Raw genomic sequence first — 25,257 nt, 5'->3', positions numbered from 1 at the left:
TGTTTTGCCAGGTCAACCCTTCTTTTGTGGTCAAAGGAAGGGTTGCACGAGGAAAGCAGCAGCGAGCGTGACAATCACCGAGACGACAATCACCGTCGCCGGCCGTCGTGACCTCCAGGCCACGAAGGGGAGGCAATCATCGTTCCGGCAACTCGGAGTGGCGTCGCCCAGGGGTGACCTCGGAGCAGAGGGTCGAAAGAGGCGCCCTTCGGCGGACTCTGTGAGGTCACACTCACTGCGGCCGAGACACCTGTGCATGCTGATTGTCCGGGCACGACACTGACCCCCACTGTGTGATCCTGTAGGGGGAGGGGGGGGGGGGGCAGGGGCGGAGCATGATGACTCAGCCTGGACTGCCGAGTACGGAGTGGTGAATTTTGTTTTTCCCTTCTAAAAGCAGCGTCAACTTTATTCACAAACAAGAGGAAGTAACGATGATGTCTTTGTTTTCCACCCTGAAAATGCGAGAACCCGGGTTCGAACCCGACCGCGGCGGCTGCGTTTTTATGGAGGAAAAACGCTAAGGCGCCCGTGTGCTGTGCAATGTCAGTGCACGTTAAAGATCCCCAGGTGGTCGAAATTATTCCGGAGCCCTCCACTACGGCACCTCCTTCCTTTCTTCTTTCACTCCCTCCCTTATCCCTTCCCTTACGGCGCGGTTCAGGTGTCCAACGATATATGAGACAGATACTGCGTCATTTTCTTTCCACAAAAACCAATTATTATTATTATTAAATGCGAGAAGCTACGAGAGGAAACACGAAAGGAAGTTGCAGGTTTACAGAGCACGAAAAGCCGAGACAAGAAAAGACAATACTGGCGATGCACTCACAACTCAACTTTATTGTAGCTAGCAGGGATTATTAGCGATACCAAGCAACAACATAGTGACTAAACTTATACACACATTATTGCTTGAGCCGCCGCGGTGGCTGAGTGGTTATGGCGCTCGGCTGCCGGTCCGAAAGACGCGGGTTCAATCCCGGCAGCGGTGGTCGAATTTCGATGGAGGCGAAATTCTAGAGGCCCATGTACTTTGCGATGTCAGTGCACGCAAAAGAACCCCCAGGTGGTCGAAATTTCCGGAGCCCTTCACTACGGCGTCTCTCATAGCCTGAGTCGCATTGGGACGTTGAATCCCCCATAAAACCATAAAACATTGTTGCTTGATGTGGTTTCACGATTATCTCCTCTCACTCGAGTCCAGTTCGGTTACAGCACATCTGTTGTTGTTTCATGTTCCTTTCTTTCGCTCTGTCTAAATCTGCAATATGACAGCATACCAACTTGGCCTGATATCTCTTATTCTGTGAAAATAAACCTGCAGAAGATTTTGTTTCAAAGGAGAGGGGTTGGGCGGGAACACATAAGGAAAAGACAGAGAACAAACACCACTACATTTCTTCTTTATCTGCCGCCAAAGGACGCCCGCAAAAGGTTAACCCAAGTTTTATACGCAAGCATATACAGTCTTCTTCAATAGTCTTTAGGTTACATGGTCTCCTTTTAAGTCGTGTAGGGGCCTACTTATGGCTCAACAGGCATCCCCAAAGCTTTGAATGCCTGTAAAAAGAGGGGAACACTCTCTTTCACATTCAAAACATCTTTTGGTCCATTTGGGCGGCGGAAGAGCGACAAAATATACGGCTAAAAAGAAAGCTTTATAGCCCGAAGACTTCTAACGAAGGGGCGCATGCCTTAAGACGTGGTTCGTGCTTTTATCTCAGTAGTGCATACATATTTTTAAAACGGTGCACCACTCCGCCATTAGCGAAATAGCGAGTGCTTCAAGTATTTAAATATAGCTTAGTGTTTCATAGTACCCTCTACTTCTTCCGGCGCCTGTAGATATTTGCCATACAATACCGTGCTCAAAACTGATTTCTATTAGCCAGCGGAGTACACGTAGCTAGTACTGATGCTATAGATTTTGAGAAAGCAATAAATATACAGGGTAAGCTAAAGATTCTGTGGCGAAAGACCCCTTGATAAATTTTAGATTTTTGCGTTGCGTTACAGTTACTATTTGGCTTGGCGTATAAATCTGGTGGTGGTGTTTTTCATTTCTTGCACGTATTTTTTATTGCCTGTCCTCCTGGTGGGCATTTACGCTAACATTACGTTATCCCTAATATTATCACATAATATTGTCGCTACAGTTTTAAAATTACATAGATTTAAGAAGACAAAAAAATATCCTTTGCTCTTGGCACCTTTCTTAGCGAGGTGCTACAAAAATGGAGGTGAAAGCATCGCTAGTTTTTCGACGGAGCGCTCGTAGGGGGAACGAAGCGATGCGAGTGGCTGATATGCAGCACGCAGAATTTTCGCGCTTACCGCAGCCCGCCTTTTTATTCTCCTAAGGAATGCGTTTATAGCACGCTTTGTGCGAAGCATATCGATCTCCACTGTACTGCGTGTGCAATGCGTGCGCACGAACGCACGTACGCGCGCTCGCCCGCACGCACGCATGCACGCACACACGCACACCCCCCGCACCCCTCCTCACATATACAGTACACACGCATAAAACCGCATCCACAGATCGCAGTTTCTATCACACTAAGTGTGAGGAGATAAGAGCCCAAGTATTCGGTTCCTAACTTCCTGTAGCGTCAAACGAAAAATACATGATTCGAGAAAGAGAGCGGTGACGTACCTTCTAAAGAGATGTCCTGCTTGTTGTTGCTTTTTTTCATTTCTATTAGTTGTTGTTTTTCCTCATAAAGGCGTGTTGTCGTTCGTTGCCTAGCTTGTGGGTGCGCTATTGTCGACCGGCGTAATCTACCTTAAGGTTGCTTTCCAGCTTTCGGTCGTGTTTGATCTCGCCTTCTAAACTATGCCCGCGGCAAGGGTGAAAAATGTGGTGAACAAGTCGGTCGCCTTGGGCGTACCTTAACCTGCAAGCCGTTTTACTACGGGAACTACAGTGGTCACGATTGCTTAGGTGTGGCGTGAGTTGAAGCTCCGTTTCGTATTGGTGAGATTTCTGTTGTGATTTTTCATCAGCAAGGTAATGCTGAGCTGAATATATCTGTTCTACTTCTGCAGGTTAGATAGACGACAGTCACTAAACGGTGCTTCAAGCATTGAAATTTGCTGCTCAGATTGGAGCCAGTATTTATTTATTCCATATTTTCACATTGTAATGCGTATTATTTTATATGAAATGATATTTTAAATTATATTGTACGTTTATCATTAACGGTGCTCCAACTGTCTCGGTAATTCTGCGTGAGAAAAGATTAGCAACTGAAACGGTGCTCTTGCGATTTATAAAATGGGTTATCTACGCAAAGATAGGAGGCTCTCGTGGCAAAAATGCAAATTAGTAGACTCCAGGGGGGCATTTGTTATGTTTAGTACGATAGGCCGCTTGTACGCCACGAATAACGTCATCACACTAGCATCACGGCACAGTTACTAAACCATGCCTCAAAAAGTTGAGCGCGCTCAACGATTAAGCTTAACAGCACTGGCGTCATAAAACCTAAGCACTCGAGACAGGCCTGACTGCTGTGCGGAAAATTTATGGCTGCGCTTTAAGGCCCGAAAAGAAAGCAAAAAAAAAAAATCACTGGAACAAAGCTCATTTCTGAGCTGCGGGTAACGTTATACAGGGTGTCGGAATAAAACCATGAACATCAGTTGCCAGCATCCATTAACTTGTTATCCAGCGTTGCCAGGGACTTGAGCGGCTGTGTGCTCGGGTCCACATAAATGGCGCGGGCTTGTCGAGAGACGGCCGCTGTCGGCGAAGTGAGATACGAGGCTTCCTGTCCTGAAGTTGTTTGCCAAGGGCGCGTGCGGGTTAATTACATTTTCACGCAACCATGAGAAGAGTGCAAAAAGAGAAAAAAAAAGCGAATTAAACGGAAAAAAAACTCTGTGGCCCCGACTTTTCTAGAAATGAGGCAAAAAGCGCGGTGTTATAAAGAATCTCGTGGGCTGGCGTGAATATCCGATGACGGGCTTTGTTGGGAGCGACCCACCGACTGAATGCGCTGTACAACGCGTTAGGATTTAAATAATATTTCCTACATTTCAGGACACAAAGCTGTCAAATATACAAACTAAAATATTAACAAGGACTCTTGTAGCTGCGTTTATAAACTCGCTTGTTAAGCGTAGTGCCACACGCTTTAGTTAGCCCCGAAGAAACTACGCCAGTGAGAGTTAGGGCGGGATTCAGTTAGTTGTCAGGCGCTCCCACGTTAACTGCTGTAACGCTTCAGATTCACGTGAAATTTTCTTCCGGAGCACAAGTAAAGCAAGGTCGTCGCCAGTCGACGGCGTTGGGCGTGGAAACGATTTACTCCATCCTAATGCAAACGAATAGCTTCAACAACATGAGGCAGTTTGACATTCAGCGACAGCCCGTGTTAGAAAAGGGAACAGAGTTTTTTTTGTTGTATTTGGGCACGTGAACAGATAACGCTATATTTGTTGTCGTAACATCAGAGTTTCCTGTACCGCTACTGCACAGTCAGCTTTAGTTATATAACAGACACGGCAGAACTGGCTCTGTTGCGACGTAACTGGCCGCGCAGCAATACAGAAAATTCTCTCGTTGGGATAGGACGACACAGTATTTTTAAAGGAATACATATCCCGAAATATATTCAAAGTAAATGCGAGAACGCTGTGCTAACATATCACGGGGATTTTTGGGAATATTAAGAGTCTGGATTGGGCATGCCGGATGATCTCTCTTGAGACAAGATCCTTGCAAGGTAGCCTTTTGCCCTGTTCGCGCTGCAAGTTTCCCCAACATAGATATTTGGCGGTCGTATTTGGAAATCAAGTAAAGAACACGCGCAACACAACAGAATAAGTTTGTAACAGTGTTGCAGAAGTGTAGAGGAAGCCTCTATCCTCGTGCAGTGATTCATGATGTACCTTCTGATGGCACCATGGCAAGCTGCAACAATAAGCAGTCTGAGATATGCAGCCATTCGTCTGCGGAAGATACGCTTTTTATGGGCCGCTGGTGCATTCCTTAGGCATTTAGAACCAACTTTAGACACTGCGAGATCCTCGCTGAAGTTGTATGATTCGAAGAAAAAAGTCTATTTTCTTTATCAGTTTGCTTTTGGCTGCGTTTTGGTTGGACACCAACAGCACGTACATGAAAGCGAGATTGAGGTCTCCACTGACCCAGGAAGCCGGTTGTGCGCCTTTCCTTTCGTGAAATGAACGACCTTTGCAAAGTTGTCAACGCCAATGAACTCTATGAACGCCGTCGGCTCACTTTTGTTGGGATAGGACGACACAGTTTTTTTAAAAGAATTTTTGGAGCCACCTTCTGAAGTATTCTTTTAAGATCGCAGCGCTTAAGCGCCCGTTCTTGACTTGACGTCGGCTTTGGCGTAAACGGCAGAGCGAACTGTGCGCACAGTCAAGGAGGAAAGTACATCGATAGCGAAGAGAGTGCGAGGAGGAAAGAGGATGAGGAGAGTATGATATGAGTAGGCGAGGGTGGTGCAGCGGAGGAGAAGGGAATTGCAAGAACGGGGCTCTATCTGCGGCCCGGGCTGCTCTGATACGCACAGCCCGAGGAGAGGCTTAAGCAGCGGCAGACCGCTGTGCACGCTGCGGAATCCAGAACCGAGAGCCTCTTCCGTTCGTCAATGCGTGTTTCTTTTGCGGTCACCTATGGTTCAAATTCCATAGCAGCTCCATCTTAAAAACTCATTACCAATAGGCATAATGATCGGTCAAAAATTTTGTTGTGAAGAGAAAGACGGAAAAATGTTAGGAGTGTAAAGAAAAACTAGAAAAGAAGAAGAAAGAATACCCGCCGCGGTGGCTCAGTGGTTAGGGCGCTCGACTACTGATCCGGAGTTCCCGGGTTCGAACCCGACCGCGGCGGCTGCGTTTTTATGGAGGAAAAACGCTAAGACGCCCGTGTGCTGTGCGATGTCAGTGCTCGTTAAAGATCCCCAGGTGGTCGAAATTATTCCGGAGCCCTCCACTACAACACCTCCTTCTTCCCTTCTTTCACTGCCTCCCTTGTTCCTTCCCTTATGGCGCAGTTCAGGTGTCCAACGATATATGAGACAGATACTGCGCCATTTCGTTTCCCCAAAAACCAATTATTATTATTAAGAAGAAAGAAGACACGCAGAAGAGGCGTGAAAGAGTTGCGCAGATGGGGAAGGGTTTTACGGGACTGCGCAGAGAGCAACAAACTTAGGCCTAATTTGGAAACCGAGTATGCAGAGGCAAAACACACAAAAACATGAACGGAGTCACCGGCGGGCGGCAGTGATGCTGGATGCCACGCTTGACGCCGCTTTTGAACCATCCGACAAAGGCACTCCTTCCGGGATCGTGAATAGCCCATTGCCGGAATGTGACCTCAAATGAAGCTATATCAACAGGCGTGGCCCGGACGTCGCAACTCAAAGGCCACACGGAAAGCGCAAGGGAGAGAGAGATTAGAGGAGGAGGAAAGAGAGAAGCAATTTGCATTGAAAGGCAGTGAGCACGCTCGGGTCAAGAGCTGGACAGTGGACGTGCGGAATATTCTAAACCAAACGGAGCCATGATGCACTGTCATTCGCTGCTGGACGTGTTTGCTCTAGGTCTCTGAAGCGGGCACTTGTGGAAGTATCGGATGGGTACGCAGTGTTTGCGGCGGCTCTGACAAGCGGGACTGCGCAATGCCCGAAACCCTTCGCTCTTTATTTCTTTTCTGCCTTTGTTATAGACAGCCTGCTTTGAAGTTTGCCATGTCAATTGTACCGCTCTAGCACGTAACCTAATGAGGGCAGCAAGCAGTTTTTAGGCGCTCAGTGGAACAATTTGAGCACCACCTGGGCACTGCAAGTTTCCTGTAACACCTGTAGGATTTCGAATAAGGGTCATAAAATAACTTTTATCGCGGCAATGCGTCAAACTTCATGCATTGATTTGAGTTTTTTTTTTATCATTCCTGATTCGGCCGCCTTTGACAAAAAACGCCATCAGACGAGGCGACCGAATCAGATTTTTGGGACACTGTGCAGCACATCCCGGCCACGACTTCGCCGCTGGCTTGTCACCGTGTAACGGTTACTTTGAAGTCGCATCACATTGCAGCTAACTCCCCTGAAAAAGCTTTGACTTTATATAGCGGTTCTGACTATGTATTGTGAATTCCTAAGACGCATTGAGCGTTCATGCTAACGTGGCGGAGCGTATGATGAGTTTTCATTTACGACTTGTGGTTGCAGAAGCGATAGCTGACGTCAGGACTCGTGCTTCACGTTTTTTCACATCCGTTCTAGAGATAGAGAGAGAGAGAGAGAGAGAGAGAGAGAGAGAGAGAGAGAGAGAGAGAGAGAGAGAGAGAGAGAGAGAGAGAGCGATCTCCAGAGCGCGTAATCTTTAGAAATCTTCCTCCAGCTTTCTTTTTTTTTTATTCCCCTGTGTTGCGACTTGTCGTGAGGCATCGGAAATACACCGAGGGAGAAAGCATGACGCCTAAAGAAATATTATTTCTGCTTTCAAAGGTCTAAAGGAGCAATTTGTCTTATTTCGGTGTGTGTGAAACAGGTGGTGTTTGGAAAATAGAAAGGTACAGAAAATTGTTCCCCTTTCCTGTAACCAGGAGTGTACGTTGCGCGTAGCAGTTTGATGACGAAGGTAAAACTTCACCGCATTCCTGCGCAAAACAACGGTCTCCTCGTGCCTTAAAGAATGCCGTGACGCGCAGTGAGCAAGGTCTCCAAAGGCGGCCAATAAACAACGCAAAGTATTAAAAAATATCAGAGGCGAAGGAAATATGGGTGAAAAATACAACGAAACCCACAAATTGGAAATGGTTGGTAGAGGGCACATTTTAAGCCCTGTTCTTCGGGTCATCTGCGGGATAGACTCGAGAGATTTCTCCCAATAGTGTCCTGCAAGCGATTGGGTTGTTGCTTACCCAAGCGTACACCGCGGGTGCAGAGCGCTACAACAGGTAACAGAAGCTACAACAGAAGCTTAGTGTCACGTGGTGCGAATCAGATTTTTGATCCCACTCCACCGGCTCTCGCGTCTTGGAAAAAGTTGGCACGTACCACTCGTCATGTCATTGTTGCTTTGTATACGGCTGCTAGCATCTTCAGTGCATTCGTCAAGCTTTCTGCGCAAAGCTCACGCATTCGGGACGTGGCCAAGAGAGCATCCCATGCAGTCGCAGCCGAAGCGAATGGACAGCGGATGTCACATTGGAAGACAAAAACGCTGCTTGCGGGCGCCAACTTCGTGATCCCTTTTAACGCGACAGCATTCAAGTTGTTACACCAAAACAGCGCCGATGTCCGATGCAACGAAATACGCTTAGTGTTCGACACAGGTCACGCGACCTTGTGGAGTCCATGATTAAGCTGCGCGAAAGAAACGAGGACAATGACAAGAAAACACGTACATACACAGAGCGCAGACTTCCAACTTTTATCCGAAAAACGCTTTCGAGCATTCCTTTTAAACGCACCAACCCAGGTCTTTTGATCTAACACAGACTGTTTGGGGAAAAACCTGTGTTTTTCTGGAAACAGCTGGAAGACATACAACATTTGCGCAAGCTAAACATTGTAATAGTTGTGAGCCCGGTGCATGCCTGGAGTTTACACAACTATAGCAGAATTTAGATTGGAGAATGGATCGAAACAATTGCTTGTCACGCCTGTTTTTCATATATATGTCATTCACAGACTGTCAAGTACTTCCCGACAAGCCTTTATGGCTTGGGCAGACTTGTCCTAAGAATTGTAAATGTGCTGTCTAAAAATAAAAGTGTTTATTATTATTATTATTATTGAACTTAGCTTCTTTTCTGAGAAAAGGCTGCTATTTCCAACAAAATTGTTACCATTAATGAAATCTGGCTAGGGCTACATTTACAACCTTTAGTTACCGTTTTCAGAACGATACGACCCTGAAGCGTTTGCAAATATGCTCTCGGGTGACCAGGCTTAGGCACTCCATTACACTGAGTTTGCGCGTTAAGAGCGTACAAATAAATAACGTGGACTCGCACATTCTTAAACACAACATCGTGAATCAACACAACAGAGCGTATTCCAAATATTGCCATATCAAAGGAACGTACGAAAAGATCATAAAGCACAAAAAAAAAGGGACGAAAATTTATCAACAGAGCATTAGCCCGGACCACCTCCATTTCTGTGTGTACCCTTTAAGCCGGGAACGCCTTTGAGCCTTCAGATCAGCGGCGCTCTATCTCAAAGTTCGGATGGTGGAACTGAAGCGGAAGCTATATACAGCTGCTGCCAGCCAATGGGATCGCAATCGTGCCTTTGCTCTCTGCAATCCTATGCGCCATTCGCCGTACGCAGAACAGTTTTATCAGGCGTAAAAACCAATCTTCTTATTTAACGCTATATAGTAAAGCTATTTCGTTTGCATGATCGGCTTAGTAGAGAAAGGCGGGTAGTAAAAGAGAATTTTTCGATGATGGACTATATTTATCTCACGTGGTCTCGGGCGCCCATGTATGCCGTAGGTTGTTCTCGGTTTATTGTAGTTTTTGCTTCAGCAGATACGTTTTTTGTGTCATTTTCTTGTTCCAAGAGACGAGAGTATGGAAGTGAAAGCTTTTGTGAGATAAAGCCTCTGTACGTCTTTCTTACTGGCATTTTGATTCACAGAAAAAAAAAGGAAGAGAAAGACAGAAAAACAGCAAAGTAGGCAGGTTAACACCTGCCTAGTTTACAGGTTACAGCTGGTTTACAGGTTACAAATGATAATTAAATTACGTAAGAAAAAAGCTTAGGAGGTTCTTACACACTAGAACAGTGCCCAGATCAATACAGATTGACTTAAAGCACCACACACGCTCACGATATGCACAGCTTTATCAGTGCAAGTAAGGCCAGTATAAAAGGAAGAAGTTTCTGGAAAAGAAACGCGAGTTTCAGCACTTGCCCATTCGTTCCTGTGTTTCTTTATCGTCCTCGTTTTTTTTCCCCTGCTGATTTTTTGTTGCTGTAGTTGCTGCTTCTTCAACGTAATCAAGAATGATGTGCTTTCACCAAACACTTTAGAAGAACGGGCCGGCGTCGTCTCACACTGCCCGCGATTATCTACGACAAAATAAATAAAGAAAAAAAAACAGTGTTCCCGACGCTCGACTTCGTGGCCGCTGTCTCCCACAAGAGCTTAGATGCCTTTCGCGAAGACAAATTGCGGGCAGTTGTAGCGAGGCCTAGCTTGCACGTATAATTGATTCTAAGTGGAACGGACAGCGAAGCTGGACGCGTTCCTGGAGCAGTCCACCGTTTGCTTCTATCCTGTGTATATTTAATGGAAGCCCTCTGAGCTGGGTTTCCACTGAAAAGCAACGCTAATAGCAGGGTCCAAGTTCATTCAGCAAGTTGGTCAGCAAAGAGAAAATATATAGCAAGGCTCTTTAGCTTATAGACGCGGTATTATTGCCGTGACCCCGCGGTTGCTGGAAGCAAGACATTTGTTATGGGAGCGAGTTTTTTTAATGCATTCTACGTTTGCCTCAGACCAACTTCGTCGTTGCATACAAAACCGTCCATTGCGTTGAAAGATCGGCCTCGACTTAGCTCCAAAGTGTGCTGCTCCACGAAACGCCGTGTGCACCCTTTCTTCCCATAAAACCCATCGTACTAACCTCCATAATGAAGCGAAAAGCTTCACTATGCCAGGTAAAGAGTCTTCGGGTAGGCAGCACAAACGAGCTTGAACGACCTTCAGTCCAACCAAGGATAGCCGTGTATGACCATATGTGGTACAGTTAGGATGTCGAACCCTTTACCCCTGACCTTGAATCATGATCTTTACTTGACCTTTGACCTTCGACCTTTGACATTGGATGACCTTTGGATCGACCTTTGACCTTAAGAACATTCGATGGGGTGATGTTAAGCCACGTGATGACATCCGATGGGGGTGTCCCACACGTGGTCGTGTGGGTCTATATAGAACGGCTGTCGCGGCATGTGGCGGAGATGCCATTTACGAGCCTCAGACGCTTAGCAAGCGTGCTTGCTTTTCGCTGAATTCCAGGGTTAGCCGAGCTAAGCCACTGCCAATTTTTTTAGTACACTCTTTCATTAAAGGTGTACTAAAGAGCAATGTGAACTCGTCTTTTTACCGCTGGAACTCTATCTGCACGTTCCGGGCATTCTTAGAAACTTCGATGTATTGTCCTGTGAGGCCGATTACTCTAATTAAATCGGATTAAACTTTCCGGCTTCCACCTTTTTTTGAACTCAACGCAGTAGGGAGGCGGAGTCAACCAACGCATGGGGTGCCTTTCATACAGTCTCGTGGCGGCTTGGCTTTCGCTTTTATTTTGTTTTTTAGGTTTCTGTGAATAAATAGTCTCAGTCGCAGACAATATAGCCGAAAATTAGGCCCACGAAACTAAAAATACGCTTGGACTCCTTGGTTTAAGTATCACTCCGCCGATGGCAGTACGGCAAGCCGCCACGGGACTGGCTGACGCGTTGGTTGACTCCTCCTACCTACCGCGTTGAGTTGAAAAAAAAAGGCGGGAGCCGGGACGTTTAATCCGATTTAATTAAGGCAATCGGCCGCACAGGATAATAATTCGAAGTTCCTAAGAGTGCCCGGAACGTGTAGATCGTGTTCCCGCGGTAAAAAGACGAGTTAAGATTCCTATTTAGTGCACCTTTAAGCCACATTCTTGGTCTTACTGGCTTTCTTGTAGAGACGAGATCGAAAATTCATGTCAACGCTTATTCGGAGCTGGAAAGACGTAGCGGATGAGAGAATATTTTCTCCTACAGTTTAAACAAACCATCCATTTTTATTTATTATTTATTTATTACAAACTTTTGGCCCCACTTTGAGGCCGTAACAGGATCGGGTTCACACACATATGAAAACTACAAAACAAGAAGCAAAAAAGAGAAAGAAACAGCAGACAAGGAACTCTTTCATTTTACACAAAGGTGCATGTAAATCGCACGAGGTGACAGTGTTGTTATTAAGTTTCAGGATGGTTTGTTAGCTTCGGTTTGTTAGCTTTCTCCTCCATTAGCGGTCACTGTATTATAAGTCGTTTTTTCGCTGTCTATTACACTTGTTTTTTCATTACCGATCGACCATTGTCATGCAAGGCCTCTTCATATCAGCTCGAAAGCTTGTTCTCTTTGAATGAAATACAGAAGCTGCAGCCTTGTGTCTACATTTCTTACACCCATGTCTTCCTTATCAGACGTTAGAAGAGATGGAGCGTTTCAATTATTCAGAGCTTTGCCTTATATGTGCCAAAGGGGAAAAGGTTGCTTTTGGCTCGATCTGACTGTTAGATATTTGAGCGCTTTAAGTTCACGACGCTGCTATATGGTTGGGGCATTTTTTTTGCTCTATGTGCATCTTAATTTGAATATTTGAACACCGTTGTTCAACGCCGTATCGCCTAGTGCATGCCTTCAGAAGCTATTGGTTGAAACTACCACTCGCGGCACATAAAAGTAATCCTAAATTATAAATTATACATCGCACGGAAACAAAACGGAGTGTTTCATTTCTTTTATATCTACGCTATGCTTTCTGGCGGGATCAACGATTATTCTTGTTTTGTGCGACACACACTCTTTGAGCCTCTTAGATTATTGTGCGCGAATATATGTACATTTTAAATTGGACAATGGCAGCAGAAACAGATGACAGGAACCCAGGCAATGGATCCTATACAAAGAGACAATACGTAGCACGTAGAAAATTAAAATTTCATCCGTTAAGAGTGAGGCCAACTCTCGTGCTCTCCACCTCGATTTGGATTCACTTTCTAAACACTTGTATTTACGCCACTGATCTCCTGAGGCTTGCGCATGAAACTGCTAAGAACAATAAAGCAAAGAACCTAGCCCGAACAGCAGCCGATTGAATTTCTGCTCTGCAGAAATCCGTTAGGAACATGTTGAAATATTTAAGAAGGCACATGAAAAAAAGGAGACAAGCTCGGAAAAGCTCAACTCCCTTTCCGCTCTGAGCCCTTGGAAAATATCGACTGAGGATTCTCTTCTCTTGCATATTTTTCTAGGTGTTAGGCGGCTTTATATGGACCAGTTTGCGAATCTTCCATTCAATTTTGTTTTTCGTAGCTGTCTGCAGGAAGTCGGCAGCAGTATAATTCGAACGCTGATGTAAACCTGCATGTTTCATGTGATTAGAGCCATCTTCTGTTTTCTGTTGTTGTCCGCCTTGGTGATTTTTTTTTTTGCTGCTATTCGCGGCCTTTTTGCTTGGGACACAATGTAGCAGGGCCGCCAAGCTGACGAAGGAGTGGAATTTTTTTCTTTTAGATTGTTCTACCCTTTACACATTCTTTGTTCACAGGTCAGTGAAAAAAAAAAGATCCTGGACTCTCCCCTTTAAGCCAGGATCTTTTGTTTATCACTTATAGCAACTACTAACAGGAGTACAGCGCCCTATCTAGGTTACAAGAAAGTTCATTTAGCGCCCATCTCTTAGAATTCGAAGCAGAATGATGTTTCTCCATGTACGAAATTTCTATATGTTCTCCTTGTCTTTTTTTTTCCTTCTCAAGAAGGAGGAGCGGACTGTGAAGTAATTTGAAAGGACCGATGTGCCAAGCCACACTGTGTTCAGGCCTATTGAACAAAGTAGTTTGGTATCTTTATTCCAGTAAGCGCAACTGCCAGAAAAGCTGAAATGCATGGGACCTTACTTTATGGGAGTCTCGGCGAATTTATGAACAGCGGGAACCACTCACTCCACGTGCAGTCTACAACTAGACTATAAATGGACTACAAGCAGACTACAAGTTCTTGCTGTTCAATCGTATGATAATGTAGCGCCTAAGGGACTTCAGAACAAAAGTCAGGATGAGGCCCTGCTGAAATACACGATCAAGAAAGGGAACACTTAAAAGCAGCACTTGTTCTAATTGTGATGTAAATTAGTCGTCACTACTCCTTGCTGTCTTTGCTGTCTTCAGCTGTTTGTTAGCGTAGATTTGCACCTCCGCGCAATGATAACAAGCCTGAATGGCGCGCACGTCACATAGCAATAAAGCCCAACGCCTTCCACATGCATATTTAGAAGTGAACGCATCTACCTCTTTAGACGGAGTTTAAACTGCGCGTTTTCTCCTGCGAAAGCAATCGGAATGGACTTATTGACTCATCGCTCTTCACATTAAGCCTCATCTTCATATCTCCAGTAGTGGCAGAATGAGCGTGCGTTCATGCATGCCACGTGTTCTTTTGTCGAAACCAATGTATACAATTTCATGCGGCGAAAGCTCGCTGGGAATCCGGTTCTGCACACAAAAACTTCCTGGGTAATTTGCATTTCCTACCCTTGGCCATGAGAGCTCGCATGTGTGGAGGCTATTCATCCGCGAGCAGACGGGGTTTTATTGCTAGCGTAAATTCCTGTATACAGCCCACATGCTCTACACGATTTAAGGTAAACATTTTGAGGTTTGCCAACTGTACGTAGGAAGGCACTGTAAAGCAGTTTCGTTTTCAATATCACTTTATATTGCACGTTATGACGAGCGTTATTTGACTACCGGCTGCGGACAATATACCCGGCGCTGACTCTAGTAAAACAAAAGTTCAGGGAAAATTGTGCATTGAGGACTTCCGCCTAGAGCGGATTGCATAGCGGAAATTATCTTATATCTCCTGAAACTCCGGGCACTTGCATTATACGGTACGGCACGTGGAGAAGCCATTACGTTTGCGTTGCAGCAATACGGATTGTGCAAACTTACTCCATTGTAGGCATGTGAATATGTTATTAAAATATTCAGTAGGTGGGTGAAAACAAATGGCAATTGACTGAAAGCGTGGTGCAATGAATTAAAATAGGAATAAAAAGGGCATGAAGAGAGGAGTCAAAACAAACGTTTTGTGATCGACAGAAAACGATGTTTGAAGGAAATGTCTGGTTTTAGGCGGCTTAACAGATCATCAATACGTAATAATACCACCTTTATTAGCAAACAATATTATTTATTCTTTATAATTTTCATGTAGACATAAGCGAAGTGAACGTAAACGAATAAGCTGCCGATAGCCCGCACTCATCTGCGAACTGGGTGTTTCTTAGTTTCTGCTTTCAGACTGTGAAGAACGTAGCGCGAATCTAAGAATGATTTCTCTAGGGGCAGGTCCATAAAGTCAATGGCGAAGGTTGTAAGAAAATAAACTCCCATTAGTGCAGCAACAAGAGAAAACTGAAAGCTAATAACTAAGTCAGATGTGCCATGAATGTAAATAATACACGCGCACCCCTATTGGGAAATAGGACTGAAAACTTTGTCGTGATAACGGACTTTTTAAATAGTATTTTAGGGCATGAACTTGTAAGCGCAACACAAATTTTTGTTGTAACGACAGAATTTTCTTTACTATTGCGCTGGCCCTTGTCAAAGCGACATAACCATAAAACGATTCTACGGGAAAATACTACAGATTTTCAGTAAAATCTGTAGTTACGACTGGACGACAAACCATTCTGTCGTATTTAGACAAGATTCGTAGTTTTAAACTTAGGTGCTGTAAGAACTAAGCAGTAGCATGTTTCCTCGCAATATCAAAGCATAGTTCGAAATCCATTTCTCGTCATCTAAAATCTTTTGTCTCCTTCATTTCAGCGGTGTCCTGCCCGCCTCCGGCCGTGCCTTTGTACGCCACCATCAGCTTCACAAACGATGACCGGTCACCGGGAACGGTGGTCACCTACACGTGCGACCCAGGATACGAACTGTTCGGGTAAGACCAGTCTCCTATCCCCGCACACGCTATGAGACGATCACCTGAATGGTTAACTACACGGAAGCGACAGCCGCCGGGTCAAGTGGACAAGGCTTCTTGTTGAGGCAATGTGTTACGCGGAGTGAAAACTTGGGTACAGATCCGGCTATTCCAGGAAGACGGATAAGAGGCGTTTCATGCATAGCGAATGGCGGAACAAAAAATTGATGCTACAGAAACCGGCGTTCGCAGCTACTTTAACCGGAGATCTTGATGTAGTGCTCGCACTTATCGATCGGTAGAAACATGTGCACTTGCGCGGGTTGAACCTAAAGCGTGCAGTCGTCGGCACTTCACGCGAGCAGCACATCAAGTAAGGTGTGGGTGCGGGCTAGTAGGTAATGCATTGTAAGACGAAAAGCGAGGAAAAAAACACACGGACGCAAAGAAAGACGAAGGACAAGCGCTAACTTCCAACTGGCGTTTATTAGAAACATCGAAAGATAAAAGGCACATGAAAGGGGGGAGACAAAAACTAACAATGACAGAAGCATACAAAAAGTCATGTCACTCGACACCCGCTCAGATCATCTTTTTTTGAAAGGCCGATTGATGGCGTGCTTCCGCAGCCACTGCCCGTCTTATCAATCTCTAGCGCCTCCCTTGTGATTTGCGAAGGATGTCGGTCGATAATTACAGATTGTGGGAAATCCAGAGCACAAAAACCTCCACCCCCATATTCACAGTCATGGCAGTGAATTTAGGGATAATTCAATGCCGTGACTGTGAATATGAGGGTGGCGGTCATCGTGCTCCGGATTTCCCCCAATCTGTAATTATCGACCCACATACTTCGCAAATCACAAGGGAGATATTAGAGGAGCTAGAGATTGATAGGACGGGCAGTGGTTGCGTATGCACGCCATCAATCGTCCTTTCAAAAAAAGGAGATGATGTATCTGAGCGGGTATCGAGTGACATGACTTTTTGTATGCTGCTGTCATTGTTAGTTTTTGTCTTCCCCCTTTCATGTGCCTTACATCTTTCGATGTTTCTAATAAACATCAGTTGGAGGTTAGCGCTTGTCCTTCGTCTTTCTTTGCGTCCGTGTGTTTTTTTTTTCGCGCTTTTGTCTCACAGCACATCAAACATGGGAAATTTCCCTATTGCTAAAATGAAGCAAAAAAAAAAAGAATTTGACTGTTCCCTCTATCACAAAGGAAAGAACTCATAAATGACAAGCTAACAGGGATTAGTACTTGTACGGGATGTTCCTTTTTTTATGGCAAGCAAAGGAATCAAGTGACTTGAAAAGACTGAGAGAAGAAACCCAGATATACAGAAGCCGGCAAGGAAGTGCACCGCCTTTCCAAAGCCGTCGCGAGAAGCTCCGTTGGCTTACAAATAAAATCAAACAAATCGTAGAGCAGTGTCATGGTTCTAGGAGGGAGCCAGCGCATATCGCTTGCCGAAACTGCACTCATTCCTGTCTGTCCCCTTCTCAATTTCTGCAGTGTTGTTAAAGGCATGATAAAGAAGCGGAAACTGTTTCATGGGGTCCACTTGTACAGCTTCTGGCATCAAAGTAACCTTGAGCGAGAGCAGAGCTGCTAAACTGAATTGCATTTGAATAAGCGTGAATACGCGCAGCTGTTTCATTTCCGCCGCCGTAGGTCAAGTCTTGAGACCTAGGGTACCGTTTGTATTGTCTGCCTATCAATATGTCCGCTACCCATGAATGTATTTCCTCGTCTGATCTTTTCATCTATCTATCCATCCCCGTTTTCCGCTCCAGGACAACCAAATGGACATCGTTCTTTCTTTACTTTCTTCTTTACTTTCTTCTTTACTTTCATCTTTGCTTTCATCTTTGCTTGCATCTTTGCTTGCATCTTTGCTTGCATCTTTGCTTGCATCTTTACTTTCATCTTTACTTTCATCTTTACTTTCATCCTTATTTTCATCCTTACTTTCATCCTTACTTTCATCCTTACTTTCATCCTTACTTTCATCCTTACTTTTTTCTTTACTTTTTCTTTACTTTCTTCTTTACTTTCTTCTTTACCTTCGTCTTTACCTTCGTCTTTACCTTCGTCTTTACCTTCGTCTTTACTTTCTCTTTAACTTTTTCTTTCCTTTTTCTTTCTTTTTCCTTTCCTTTTTCTTTACTTTTTCTTTACTTTTTCTTCACTTCTTTCTTTGTTTACTGCTTTCTTTACTTCTTTCTTTCTTTCTTTACTTTTTTCTTTCTTTCTTTACTTCTTCCTTTCTTTACTTCTTTCTTTCTTTACTTCTTTCTTTACTTTTTTCTTTACTTTTCTTCTTTCTTTCTTTACTCTTTTCTTCTTTCTTTACTTTTTTACTTCTTTCTTTCTTTACTTTTTACTTCTTTCTTTCTTTACTTTTTACTTTCCTTTCTTTAAATTTTTACTTCTTTCTTTCTTTACTTCTTTCTTTCTTTACTTCCTTCTTTACTTCTTTCTTTACTTCTTTCTTTCTTTCTCTTCTTCTCTCTCTCTTTCTTTGTTTATATCCTTCTTGCTTCCTTTCTTTGTTTCTTTATTGGCTTCTTTCTTCCTTTCTTTCCTTACTTGTTCAGTTACTCTAACAATACCAACATTCGATGCAAGTGTTTTTACAAGCTTCCCTTCCCACAGTTCACTAGTACAAAAGGACAGGAAATGCTAAAGAAGAAAAAAAAATGACGTTGCGGGGGCGGCCGCACCGATTTGAAACGTGAGGTGAAGCAGGAAACCCGAGTTAGAATCTCGAGGCAGGGACTTTCAGATGAGACGTGGAGAAGCCCTAGCGACACACGGCAAGAGCGAAATTAGTGCTATGTCGTGCTCACGAATAAATGGGGGTGTACTTCCGCAGAGGACTGAATGAATTTGCGACCAGCTAACTCGCAATGCCAGCCAAGGAATTGTGCAATTGCATTCATGCAGCCGCAGACGGTGAGCGCATTTACACACTCACTTTGTCGGTCTTCCTTACGAGTAAATTCCTTTCAACTGGAAGCCCTATGCATCGTGCGCTTCACAAGGAAGTTTTTTTTTTTTTAAAGCGCCTATGGCCGATTGACGAAGGAGGAGCGAAGGAAGACCACGGCACCCGACTCCCGCTTTGTTTTTATTTACCGATGACAGAAAGCGAGTCTTTCAAATGAGGCGAGTAATAACAGTGGTTTGAGCTGTGAATGGGGCGGCATAATTAAAATCGAAAAAAAAGATACTTCTGCGAAGGCGACGAGAAACTTACGCGGGACATCATTGAAATCGGGACGGCGGGAAGCACAAAGGCTCGACGAAAATCAATAAAACAAAAAAAAGCACTGAACACCGCGGAAAGTGCTGCGATTCGTCGGAAATAGTTTTGGGTTCTGAAAGGCTCTGGAACGTTGGAAAGGCACTTAGGAGGATGCATTCAAGCGCTCTCGATCGAGTTAGAGCAGGGATGCGGCGAAGCATTACAAGCAGTGGGTGACTGGGACGTACCAACAGATGCACTCAGATGCTGAGACGCGGAGGCGTGAATAGCCCCTCCAGATTGAAGATGCGGGTTTAGTTGCTACGGCCAAAACGAGCTTCGCGGTGAAGATTCACAAACACGCTTAATCGTAAGATCGAAATATTAGTGCTTTGCAGTCGGCGCTTTCATTTTTTTTTTTGTAAAGGGGAGGGGGGTACGAATGGCAAGCCTGGCTAAAAGATCAATATCGCTGGAGGAATTCCAGGGCCTTGACAGTGCGTTAGTGCCTGCTTTGTATTATCAGCTTGTAAAGAAAACCTTTGCCAAATGGACGGTGAATTTCTTCTCTTTCTCATGGCAAGTACCGCCGTTATTGCTCTCTTTACCTCGCCGTATTCATTGCGATACGCCCGACGCAAATCACTTTTGAGAATTTCTCTATGACCGGCTCGTACAGAAGTCGGCAGACGAATACGGTTTGAGATGTTGTCATCGCTCGCAGGTGTACAGAAACGCTAAGATTGAAGTTGGCAGCTTGAAAGCAAAAGTTGAACGGTGCGCAAAACACCACTTTTTTGCGACGTGGTGGCTGACTTTGCTTACGAATCGAGTTTTCGAGGCCGCATGCAGTGATTCCGACGAGGCCACGGTCGCTTTTACTCGCTGCCGCTTAGTATAAAAGGACGGTTAATGTGGTCGCCAAATCAGCGACATGCGATCCAAGCTGGCTGCGATTGCCCGTGCTAGCAAAGCACGTTGCATGGCACCCACGTAAGTCCGCGTGGGAAGCCAAGGACGCGAATGGACGGAGAGTTTGAAGATTGAGGTCGATTCCCTTGCGCAAGCCGAAGCCGTGGCGAATGTTGTACGTCGCATTTTTTGGCAGAGCGAAAGATGCGCTTGGCTTCTACCTTGGTTCATCCCACAGCTGTATCTATTCCTCCTGTTCCTTAAGTTGTGGCCTGGCGTTTGTTTTGCTCGAGCCTAAATCAGGGCCGTCTGTTACCAGCTTGCACTTTTTTGGCGCCGCCCTTCATTTTTTGGCCTAATCGGCGTCTGCGCTGTAACGGTATTTCACTGTTGGCATGTTTGCAATATCCGCAGCAATTGTGCCTGACTTTAATGGTTGACGAGCCCGACCCAGAGACGTTAAATCAGAGGCTGCCGCGTCTCTAAGCTGCAACAACAAAGAAAGGTGGCCGTACCCCACAGCGCCAGCAGAACGCATTACTAACAATGTTATAACTCTGAGCATGCAGTCACGACTGATTACGAAACCTCATTGGTAGTAACATAGAAAAGGTGCAGCATTGTAGCATCCGGAGGTGTTGGCTGCATTGAGGGGACTGTACAGATAGATGTCTGCCAACAAGAAAACAACGTTCGAAGGCTGAGAATTGGTCAGCGATTTGGTGGGCACGTGTTTGGGGATCACAGTTTGTAGGCGTACAAATTCAAGTAATCCAGCTAACCAATAAAATCTAATCCAATAAAGCTGACCAAGATAGAACCGTCTCGCGAGGACAGGGCTCCGAAAATGACCTCTGGGTCCGAGAAGCACCACCCATAGCGCTGCACTCTTCTAAGTCAAGTAGAACACAGTCAAAGTAACAATGTTAGAGGCGGGCAACATAAACTGTCCCTTGCAACGCTGGCACAACAGAACTGTCGACACCAAATGCTGCAGGGCTCTGCTGATGGCGGCCGTAGAGCTAACCGTTGGATAGGGTTGCATCGATCGACAGATTTTTCTTTTATTGTGGGCGTTGGAATAAACAGTGCTGAGCTGTTGTACCGTTCTTTTCGCAGAACCGCGACGAGGTCGTGTTCCGACCAAGGTCGGTGGGTCGGTGGCATTCCATATTGTGGTAAGTGTCTTGCTCACCGGTTTTTTGACGATAGGAGAACTTTGTAATAATGTGCCGTGACGAAATTCTTTCAAGTTTGAGCCGGCGGCATAAAATGAGTTGAATACGCTGCTTTTTATGCGTTCAGTAACTCTCTCTTTACCCCTGAATACGTCCCAACATGTACCTTTTGTAGCAGCAAAATGGAACTAGTGCAAAAACTGCAGTATCTATTACATGCATTTTTATTTACCTAAGGTTGCCGAAGTCCAGAAAGGCATTGTGTATGTAGGGATAGTGGAACACAAATAACATTTTTTTAAGTTGAGAAAAAAAGTGGGATATATGCATGAAACATCATTTCCATTTACACCCTGTGTTATAACGCGTTTTGTGGAGATTTCCTCACCGAGAGTACATTATGCACTTTTTTTTTGTTTGCTCAGCGAATGAAATTGGATAGCATTTGCTCTATTTGCAGTTTGTCGTACTCGGCTCGTGAGATGATGCCCACATTTATAATGCTACTCTAACAGAGCTTCCTTGTGTGTTGTGAGAAAGCTTGCGACAGCAGTGTTTGCTTGGACTTTTTTTTCTCAAAGTCCAGCTTTCTCGGGCGAAAATTATGAAAATTGGAAAATTGTAAGACGCTTTTATGAAAATATTGAAGACAATGGTCCATTATTCTGATATGTAGCAAAATATTTATTTTAAAGTGTTTCATCATTCGCATTGAAGAGTTAAGACTGCCACAGAGAACCAATGGGGAATGCTTTTGTCGGTAGCAAAAGTGTGAATAGAAAAAATACAAGACGGGTGATCTACGGATATATTGATTGCTATAGTGAAATCTTGCACTATATGAAAAAAAAATTGCGTTCAAAAACAGTTTCCCGCTCAAAAATGCTTTTGTACAGAATTTCTGGGTACGCTTTTGTCATTGTCTTGCATGTATAAACTTGAGGTACTTCTATACCCGTATAGCTATTAAAGAAATTTTGGCAAAACCGTTCCTGACGAGTGCTGATGACTGCCTCTCATTTGGTGCGCGCGCAGCGGTTAACGTGGCGTACGGCAAGCCGACCAACCAGTCGAGCACTGTGCGCGGCGGCGACTCGAAAAACGCCAACGACGGGGACCTCACCACGTTGCACGAGAACCGGTTCTGCACCGAGACCAAGGTGGAGAACGCCCCCTGGTGGCAGGTGGACCTACTTCGGCCGTACCAAGTTCGCGTCGTGCGCATACTCACCAGGGGATGCTGCGGTGCGTACGACTTCTCCAAGTGTATTTAAAGCACACACTTTTAAACGTGTACGACGTTGCGAGCACAGGCGACTGCACTATAATAGCGAGAAGTTTGCACGCAAGAACGAATTCGGTTAATTCAACACTAGGACCTTATTTGTGAAAAATACACACTCGCCGAAGACGTAGAAAAACAAAAACAAAAAAAGAACAAGAAAAAACAATATACCTTTGGTTTTTCTACATCTTTGGCGAGTGCATGTTTTTGACAAATCGGGTATGACTTTTCCTCGCCAGACGGGATTCTGTCGGAACCTCGCCTTCAATTCAACCCTCAAGTTGAAAGTGCCTCGTGGGGTCGTTAGCGCGATGAAAACTGTTCGAAAAAAAATGTCCAAGTGTTTACTACCTGCTAGCGGACACGCTATACTGAGCGAGAGATTTGGCCAGGCTAATACCATACAGCAAAGCGTAACACCTACAAACGTTGCAACAACCTGGGTGACCACAACAGTCGCATCGAACGCACGGTCGCTCGCACGGCGCTGATCACGTGACCGGATGTTGACGGTGTACGCTCAGATCCCTACATCCACCCGGTAGAGCTTCTTACAACAGCTTTCGCTGTAAAATTGGAGTACGCCTGCGTGTTAGTAATACATATGGAGTTACAATTCTGTTTGAGCGCTAATAATGCGCTTCTTTTTATTCGGCTTATATGAGTACAATTCCTGATCGCTATGGTTTATGGTTTATTGGGGTTTAACGTCCCAAATAGACTCACGCTATGAGAGACGCCGTAGTGAAGGGCTCCGGAAATTTCAACCCCCTGGGGTTCTTTAACGTGCACTGACATCGCACAGTACACGGGCCTCTAGAATTTCGCCTCCATCGAAATTCGACCGCCGCGGGCGGGGTCGAACCCGTGTCTTTCGAGCCAGCAGCCGAGCGCCATAACCACTCAGCCACCGCGGCGGCTATCTGATCGCTATCCTGACCCAGTCTCAGGCAGCGGGTCACATTGTGAGCTTGTTCCTTTCCCCGCCTCCCCCCCCCTTTTCCCTGTTTTTTCTGTCGACGATCTTGATGTTTACTTTGTTCTTAGAGGTTTGAATGACGAACTTTCATCAGAGATCCAAATCTATGAAGAATCCGAGTTGTTTCAAGTTATGAAGCTTAGTCTAGTGTGGGAAATCTAGTCTCAAAACACGGTATTACTTGAGTCAGCAGGAATCCGATACCCTAATTGCTTAGAACTTCTCGGATCTCTGTGGATGCTTGCGAGAACTCGGGCTTGTACTTATCTTAGATTAGGCATGAAACTTCGCGTGGATACGAAAATGAGATATGTCGCTTGCGCTGTTTGGAGGAAAAAAAACGCGAAAGATGCGAGTGCTTCGGTGGTGCTTGAACGTGTAATAATAATAATAATAATAATTGGTTTTGGGGGGAAAGGAAAAGGCGCAGTATCTGTCTCATATATCGTTGGACACCTGAACCGCGCCGTAAGGGAAGGGATAAAAGAGAGAGTGGAAGAAGAAAGGAAGAGAGAGGTGCCGTAGTGGAGGGCTCCGGAATAATTTTTACCACCTGGTGATCTTTAACGTGCACTGAAATCGCACAGCACACGGGCGCCTTAGCGTTTTGTCTCCATAAAATGCAGCCGCCGCTATCCTCTCTTCCTGTCCACTCACCTCTTTCATTTCATTTCTCCATTCTGCCTGCTATCCATTATTTCCGCTGCCCCAGCTCAGGTGCTTCAGTATCGATGGCAGATGCCGCGGCTAGCAAAAATTTTTTCCTTCCTTTTTATTATTATTTTAATAAAACCACTTCCACCACCACCATGGTCGGGTTCGAACCCGGGAACTCCGGATCAGTAGCCGAGCGCCCTAACCACTGAGCCACCGCGGCGGGTAATTAAACGTGTGCTGAGAAAATAATTTCGTGCACCCTTCAGGTAAATATACACATTGGACTAGCATGGAGACGCTGACGTATTCATGTAGGCTAACGTGATTCTTTTGAGACGTCTCATATGTAGTGATTCTCGTAACGGTACTATTGACATACGTCCCTCAAGTCTTCAGTAGAAGAGGGCCTGTGATAATGAGTGGGTGCCCCGCTGCGTAAATAAAGCGGATTTCCCCCGGGAACGGTACAATTGCGCGTAGACCGCTGAGCTTATCAGGCACGGGAACCTCTTCGGCTTATGAGACAGAGAAAGCCCGGGAAGAGCATACGCCTCAACACCGGGCGAAATTTCGGGTCGTCCCAGTGCACCCCCCCTTCCCCGTTCCAGCACAACTGAGTAGGAGCAAACATAACTTCAGTGGCAGCGCAGGTAGAAAGACGGGACGGGATATGACACAACAGTAAAGAGCGCTGACCTATCCCGTTCCTTCCTTCTACCTGCGCTGCCGCTGAAGTCATGTTTAACCAACTAGCCCAACAAGCATCAATCTTGGAGCAAACAGAATCGACCCGGAACCTCACCTCCCGCCCTTCTCCGAAAGATAAAAAAAAAGAAAAAGTGTCCTCATAACAAATACAGTTGGAGTCATACCGAGCGGGGTATTCCGACGACTGCCCCTCTGTCCTATGTTTTTCCTGTCGGCCAGTTACGTATAAGGCGAGGAAGGGTGAAATGCGCAGCGCAAGGAATGGCCAAAAAGAATGACATGGCTCTCCCTATGCTTCCACTGCTGTGAGTATAATAATAATAATAATAATAATAATAATAATAATAATAATAATAATAATAATAATAATAATAATAATAATAATAATAATATAAAATAATAATAATAATAATAATAATAATAATAATAATAATAATAATAATAATAATAATAATAATAATAATTGTTTTTTGGAGAAAGGAAATGGCGCAGTATCTGTCTCAAATATTGTTGGACACCTGAACCGCGCCCGCCGTAAGGGAAGGGATAAAGAAGGAAGTGAAAGAA

The 25,257-nt window shown here is 45.0% G+C and overlaps 1 protein-coding gene across 1 annotated transcript in view; it reads left to right on the top strand.

The window, feature by feature from the left end:
* The window catches only part of LOC144108095 (P-selectin-like), a 259,479-nt gene that overhangs the window by 156,086 nt on the left and 78,136 nt on the right, over nt 1-25,257 (top strand). The window contains exons 2-4 of the mRNA XM_077641376.1: nt 15,623-15,740; nt 21,003-21,061; nt 22,097-22,306. Of these exons, the coding sequence (XP_077497502.1) occupies nt 15,623-15,740; nt 21,003-21,061; nt 22,097-22,306 (387 nt within the window). The remainder of the gene's footprint in view (nt 1-15,622; nt 15,741-21,002; nt 21,062-22,096; nt 22,307-25,257) is intronic.

The sequence above is a fragment of the Amblyomma americanum genome, chromosome 10, assembly GCF_052857255.1.
Source record: "Amblyomma americanum isolate KBUSLIRL-KWMA chromosome 10, ASM5285725v1, whole genome shotgun sequence".
Classification (NCBI taxonomy): Eukaryota; Metazoa; Arthropoda; class Arachnida; order Ixodida; family Ixodidae; genus Amblyomma; species Amblyomma americanum.
The sequence above is the reverse complement of the archived record's forward strand: the minus strand, read 5'-3'. Positions and strand labels throughout refer to the sequence as shown.